We start from the raw sequence: 7600 nt of genomic DNA, 5'->3' as shown, positions 1-7600 counted from the left end.
AGAAAGCCTACTTTCCTTAGTGGACGCACTCTGAGCCCCCCCCCCCCCCCCCCCACAACACGTATAAACTGTACTTTTTGGCCAGAAAGGGATTTTCTTTTTCACCAGAGGAAAAATATTCTCTATGAGGCAGTTCTCTGGGCAATATCGGTAGAGGGCGCATTGGAGTAACTAAAAGTATTTTCTTCCCGGTGGAAACAAAATCCCTTTTTGGCCAAAAAGTACCGTTTATACGTGTGGTGGTGGGGGGGGGGGGGGGGGGGGTGGGGGGGCTCAGAGTGTGTCGTCCACTAAGGAAAGTAGTCTTTCTATTGACACAACCCGTCTTTGTATTGGCGAGTAGGTCAAACGTTCGTGAGATTTCTACAAAAGAGGAGAGGCTGGTCTGATTTCGATTTGAGATTTAAAACTGATAGTCCCATGGCCTTACTGCAGGGCAGAATGGAAGCAGTAGAAGGCTATGGACCAGAGCGAATAGCCTCATAACTTCAGATGTGCACTGTGACACAAGCATCTTCTCCACATACGTCAACTATAGGTTTTCGTCCCCTGTATGAGTAACCATGTGTCTTTTTAGATGACTCTGTTGACTACAGCCCTTACCACAAACTGTACAAGTGAAGGGTTTTTCCCCTGTATGACTCCTCATATGTATTTGTAGTGTACTCTGAAAATTACAGCCCTTACCACAAACTGTACACGTAAAGGGCTTTTCATCTGTATGAGTCGTCATGTGCGATTTTAGATATTTTCTACGTTTGACACCCTTGCCACAAACCGTACATCTAAAGGGCTTTTTATCCGAATGAACCATGGGCTTATCTTTGTGAGTCATCATGTGTATGTTTAGGTGACTTTTACGATTGCAACCTTTGCCACAAACTGTACACGTGAAGAGCTTTGTATCCGAATGAGACATCATGTGTAACTTCAGTTGACCCTTGCGACTCCAACTTTTGCCACAGACTGTACACGTAAAAGGCCTCTCGCCCGTATGAGTCCTCATGTGAGTGTTCAGATGAACCGAGTTCACACAGCCTTTACCACACACGGTACAATAAAAGGGTCTGTCTCCCGTGTGAGACATCATGTGATCGTTTAGATTATTTTTCCTGATGAAATCTTTGCCACAGACTGTACACGCGAAGGGCTTTTCACCCGTATGGATCATCGTGTGATAAGTCAGGCCGCTTTTCTGACTGAAACCTTTGCCGCACACCGTGCACGTGAAGGGCCGTTCGCCCGTATGCGTCATCACGTGATACGTCAGACTACCTTTATAGGTGAACGCTTTGCCACAAACTGTACACGCATAGGGTTCCGTGGATTCAGAACGGCGTGCGGAGGAGAGGAGCCCGTCGGTATCTTCCGGTCGCGACGGTACAGAACGGCGTGCGGAGGAGAGGAGGAGCCCGTCGGTATCTTCCGGTCGCGACGGTACCCAGTGCTGTATGTAAGCCTGTGTTTTCATGTGTTCCGCTGAGCTGCCGGCTAGTGGCTCCGTCGTCGTCTCCGCGTTTTCATCCTCTCCACTTTCCAGGGCCCGACTGGAGCTCTTCTCCTCTCCAAGGTTAACCCCTCGACGCTCAGGGAGGTGCAGGACGTCTAGGCGGGGGGATATAAAAATATATATATATATCAAAAAAAACTTCCGGTAAAAACAGAGAGAAGTGGCTGGAGCGGTGGCGGTGGTTTGCTGTTCACCGCGGCTCAGTGACGTCATGTTGTAGTTCGGTGGTCACCTAACCTCACCACCGAAAATCCAGACTATGTATGAGCCTTTAATAGTCTTATTCTAGCCCAGGCGGTGGCGTAACCGTCTGGGCACCCGACTGGTAATCCAGTCGCAGTGTGCCGCGGGTTCGACTCCCGAGCCCGACACGGCCTTTACTGCATGTCTTCCCCCCCATCTCTCTCCCGTTTCCTGTCAGCCTACTGTCTGTCCCTTCAAAAAAACCAATAAAAGGCGTAACCCGCAAAAAAAAAAAAAAGTCTTATTCTATGGCTCTGTCCATTACTGATCCAATCGCTCCCCATTCCCTAAACGCAGCGCACGTAAAGCCAAGTAACAACTAGGGATCGATAAATAAACGAGATCGATTTTCTTTCCCTATTTTTTTCCTTTTTTTTGTTGCTGCGCAGCAGTTCAGGAGAACGCCAACTATGCATTCCCTTTAACCCATTCTGACCCGAGATCAGATTCTAAAAATGTCTTCTACATCCTGACAGTTTTCATTCTGACCTGAGATCAGATTCTAAAAAAGTGTCTTCTATATCAGTCGCTCTTCGATTGTTCAAAAAATAGCAGACCTACAAGCTCGTAGCGCGCCACTCGGTGGCGCGCTACGAGCTTGTAGATCTGCTATTTTTCAACAGCTAAAGCATAACATGATGCCAACACCAAAACGGGTTCCCGTTCAGAATGGGTTAAGCAACACAACTCCTGCAGCTGCATCCATACGTTTAGAATTTGCATCAAAGCCCGATGATAAAAATAGACTTTATCTCGTAAACGACGACGACGACGACGACGACGACGACGACACTGAAGGAGCAGCGGCGCTAAAGTATCGGCTCCGGCCAGGGGTTCCCAGACCGTGGCGCGCGAACGAACGGGCGTGATTCCTTTCTACGTCCGAGCATAGACGTGGGCACGCCCCCGCCTGCCTCTGATTGGCCTATACCGACACTGCCTGTCCTCCGAGATGCAAGGCTACTCCGTGGTGGGTAAATAATAATAAAGTACAAGAGAATGAATGGCAACACGCGGTTGTACTTGTATCTTTCATTTTCATCATACGGACTTTTGAAACAGAGACCAGGCTTTCCTCCGAGGCATGTAACGATATATATCGTATATCGCGACATATCGATATTATATCCCCCTGACGATATGTATCGATTTATTAAAAATAAAAAATCGATTTTCACAAAAAAGGGCTAGTGTGTGACATGAAATGTGAGCTGTGTAATCACATATTCACGTGCTTCTGGAGAGAAATGAGAGAGACTCCATGCAGTCACTGTCAGTAGTAGAGGCCTGCAGAGGGGAGCTGTGTGTGTGTGTGTGTGTGTGTGTGTGTCTGTGACTCTGAGACAGACTCCATGCAGTCACTGTCAGTAGTAGAGGCCTGCAGAGGGGAGCTGTGTGTGTGTGTGTGTGTGTGTGTCTGTGACTGTGAGACAGACTCCATGCAGTCACTGTCAGTAGTAGAGGCCTGCAGAGGGGAGCTGTGTGTGTGTGTGTGTGTGTGTGTGTGTGTGTGTGTGTGTGTGTGTGTGTGTGTGTGTCTGTGAGACAGACTCCATGCAGTCACTGTCAGTAGTAGAGGCCTGCAGAGGGGAGCTGTGTGTGTGTGTGTGTGTGTGTGTGTGTGTGTGTGTGTGTGTCTGTGACTGTGAGACAGACTCCATGCAGTCACTGTCAGTAGTAGAGGCCTGCAGAGGGGAGCTGTGTGTGTGTGTGTGTGTGTGTGTGTGTGTGTGTGTGTGTGTGTGTGTGTGTGTGTGTGTGTGTCTGTGACTGTGACCAGGTGATGGTCGTTATTGATGCTCAATAATACATCAAGGAAGGCAATTATCTTTGCAATGTAGTTAAATAAAAATTGTGAAAATTGGGGGGGAAGGGGAGATAAATCATTAAAAAATCATTAAAAGAAATTGGTAATTTGTCTGGAAAATAATTGTGTTGAACATATGGTGAAAAATGGTATCGTGAACCTCATATCGTGATACGTATCGTGTCGTGAGTCGAGTGTATCGTTACATTGCCTAGTGGTGAGGCGATAGTCTGCCGCGAGGAGGTTTTCTCTTTGCAGATAAAGTAAGCATGGGATTGGGAGACCGAGGCTACGAGGCTACTCCGTGGTGGGAAATAATTAAATGACACAAGTACGAGAAGAAATGGCATACAGGAGGTCCGACAGACTGGACACATTTATACGGAAATGGGGAGGTTACATAATGCACATTGCTGTCAATCCCATTATGGCGTGAGCGCGACGTCTCTTTTTCTCTTGTTTTTTCTGTTTTCCGTGAGTACATTGTAAATTGATACTACCCAGGTGTAATGGCATTTATTTTTCCCTTTTTTATTAATTTGTTTTATTTTATTTTATTTTATTTTATTTTATTTTATTGTCTGTATTGTTTTATCTTTTCTGTAAAGATTTTGTTGTGTAATGTATTTATTATTTTCTTGTCTAGTTTTGTTTCGTTTGTTGTCTTACATGTTTGTGAAACTAATGGAAAAAAGCAATAAAATTTTGAATCATAAAAAAGTACGATATAATACAAGAGAACGACAGCGCGATCGGTAACTTTTATAGAGGCAAACTAACTAATGTTGTTTATGCCGTTGGCCCGTTTATATATGTGTAAAAAGGTCTCTTCTCCCTTTATCATTTTAGTATTAGTTTAATATAATTAGATTAATACACGATAACGATGACACGATACCATGTCTACGCTCGGACGCAGAAAGAAATAGCGCGCTCGAACGCACTCTAGGGGGCGCGACGCGTGACATCAAAAGGGTTCTATGGTGATATTTAACACAAACGGCAAAATCCTGTAAAACACAGTTTTCTGAAAAACCTTCCGTTTCTGTATCAGTGGTGCTAAATATTCTCACGTCAATTATATGTAACTAGCCCTTACCCGTTGTGAGATATTTGCCCCCCCCTCTTGTGGCCGTGGGGGGGTACTGCGCCCGGTGCGTTTTTAATTCAGTAATAATTCTTGCATCCTTTGGTATTCTTCTCCTGATAAACTACACGGTTTGCACACATCTCACCATGCACAACGGCGACAGGTAGCCTGTCCACACATGGACCGCTACTTTGCATTCATATTCATGTCATATTGACAGTACAATACCCATTTGTGCATTTTTTAATCCACTAATAAATTCATTATAAATCATTAATGTGTCAAATTGGAAAAAGGGCTCCATTAAGACCTCCATATAATTATGGTCCATGCCTGTGTGAAAAGTGGGAGTGATTGGGCCAGCCAATGTTGAGATAAAGCGCTGTCAGGGACATTCAGACATTCAGACATTCGCTGAATTTTAGTATGATATGCATATGCCTCCGCCCCCCCCATCTGAAAATATGTTGTACCAGGGACCCCCCCCCCCCCCCCCGAAGCAAAGATTTGAGTTAAAATGTACACTCTGTAATAATAATATATATATTCAAAGATTTATGACACATTTTCACGCTTAAAAATAAATAAATAGCAGACTGTTGAAACACAGTCCGGCCCTCGACTTCTACCAATTTATGTATCTGCTATTTTTAAATACTCTCCATTTGAGTTTGACATCCCTGCTTTAGCTATTGGAAAAACAGCAGACCTACAAGCTCGTAGCGCGCCACCGAGTGGCGCGCTACGAGCTTGTAGGTCTGCTGTTTTTGAAAAATCGAAGAGCGACTGACACAGCGTTTGCGACGCATTGTGAGCTTGTAGATCAGCTATTTTCAGCAAGTGTAAAAAACACTCATTACAGACGGCATCAAGGCCCGCCAAAATACATTTCAGTCGACTAAATCAACTGTAGAGTCGGCTAAAATCTTATGACATTTAGTCGACTAAAACTAGACTAACACTAAGACATTCCAGGTGACTGAAATGCGACTAAAACTAAATTAAGTTTCAGTCCAAAACTAAAATAGACAATTTGCTGCCAAAAACAACACTGCCACGCACACAGAGCTGCCACCTGCAAAGCAAATAGATACCAAGCAAGGAAGCCGTCTGTCTTTTCTTTTATCTTTTACCTCTTATTCGGTTCTCATTCATCATTGCTGAACCGTCCGTCTGGCGGTCAGGATGACATCAGTTTGAAGAGACTGCAGGGTCTGGCGGTCAGGATGACATCAGTTTGAAGAGACTGCAGGGTCTGGCGGTCAGGATGACATCAGTTTGAAGAGACTGCAGGGTCTGGCGGTCAGGATGACATCAGTTTGAAGAGACTGCAGGGTCTGGCGGTCAGGATGACATCAGTTTGAAGAGACTGCAGGGTCTGGACGGTCAGGATGACATCAGTTTGAAGAGACTGCAGGGTCTGGCGGTCAGGATGACATCAGTTTGAAGAGACTGCAGGGTCTGGCGGTCAGGATGACATCAGTTTGAAGAGACTTCGGGGTCTGGCGGTCAGGATGACATCAGTTTGAAGAGACTGCAGGGTCTGGCGGTCAGGATGACATCAGTTTGAAGAGACTTCGGGGTCTGACGGTCGACGTGCAGTGGCCTCTGGTCCTGTTGGGACAGGACAGGACAGGAACAGAAACATTTACGACATTTTTCTTTTTGTAATTTTTATCCCACGGTTTTGTAGCCCATTTTTCACCCCTGTGTCAATCATCTTAATGTGATCCTGGGCTCTACACACCCTCCACCAACCTAGTCCCCATTATATGGGGGACAAGGGGAGACCAACCTAGTCCCCCATATATGGGGGACAAGGGGAGACCAACCTAGTCCCCATATATGGGGGACAAGGGGAGACCAACCTAGTCCCCATATATGGGGGACAAGGGGAGAGCAACGGACTTGAACTCATGCTTCCTTCATGCCTGAGTGTCCAAGTTGCTCCTTTACACCTGACAGGGGGGACTTTCCCTGGTTGGACGTAGCGCGTGGAAGGAACACGTTATTCCAACCAGTTCCTTTCCCCTCCATCAGGCGCCCCGGCTGGCCAGGGGGAGGCAGTTTAGTGACCAGGATTACTGCATGTTTTTTGTGAGGGTACCTACCCTAGGGGACACGGGGAGAACATGTGAGGGTACCTACCCTATAGGGGACACGGGGAGAACATGAAAACTCCACACAGAAAGGCCCTTTCGCCAACCCCCGCCTTCGGGTATGGGCACTGATGACGCGGAGGAGGAAACACGCCGCCAGCAGCACCCACAGCATTTTAAAAATCTCTTCTAAATCGTGACAGTTTCATGAAATACCTCATGTTTCTATATCAGTGGTGCTCAATATTTCATGTCAAGAGCCTAATTGGCCACCAACCCCCCCCCCCCCCCCCATCTGATGATCAAATATGTTTTCCCAGGGACCTGGATCAGTGTTAAAAACGTTCGCTCTGAAAGAATGTATATTCAAAGATTTGCGCCACATTTTTCAAAAATAGCAGACCTACAACAAGCTTGTAGATCTGGGCTAAACCTTGACATCTGATTTTATTCACAGTAGCCATGCCAGCAAGCAGGGATGCCAGGTCTGCTTATTATAAGTGACTTTGGGCTTGTTTTTCTGTAGTGTCGTTTATTTAATTGTCTTTATTTACTAGACCGGAGCCCAGCTGTGGAGCAGCGAGTCAGCAACAATGGAAGTTGGAGAACCGTGACCACACCCGGCTACGCCATACCCGTGTCATCCATCCATCCGTCTGTCTGTCTGTGTCCCTTTTATGACCATATATGGAGATTTCTGTATCTGTCTCTCTGTCCCTTTATTCCTATATAGTCCCGCCCCCTCGAGTGACCCCGGAAAATAAATCCCTGTTCATTTTCCTCATAGACTTTTCAGAAAGTATTTATTTAACACATTTTGGGGCAGGAACCCCTTTTGATGTTAGCATTAT

The 7600-nt window shown here is 46.0% G+C and overlaps 1 protein-coding gene across 1 annotated transcript; it reads right to left on the bottom strand.

Annotated features, from left to right (window-relative positions):
* Positions 1-313: 313 nt before the first annotated feature.
* On the bottom strand, positions 314-5923 carry LOC308319877 (uncharacterized protein). Its single transcript, XM_080770103.1, has 2 exons — positions 5784-5923; positions 314-1605 (listed from the first exon to the last, which is right to left on the bottom strand). Exons 1-2 carry the CDS (start codon positions 5806-5808, stop codon positions 533-535), a joined length of 1098 nt encoding a protein of 365 aa, XP_080626229.1. The 5' UTR covers positions 5809-5923; the 3' UTR covers positions 314-532.
* Between the last annotated feature and the right edge of the window lie 1677 nt (positions 5924-7600).

Source organism: Protomyctophum bolini, assembly GCF_963924005.1.
Source record: "Protomyctophum bolini genome assembly, chromosome: 8".
NCBI lineage: Eukaryota > Metazoa > Chordata > Actinopteri > Myctophiformes > Myctophidae > Protomyctophum > Protomyctophum bolini.
This window is presented reverse-complemented; position numbering and strand designations above follow the sequence as displayed.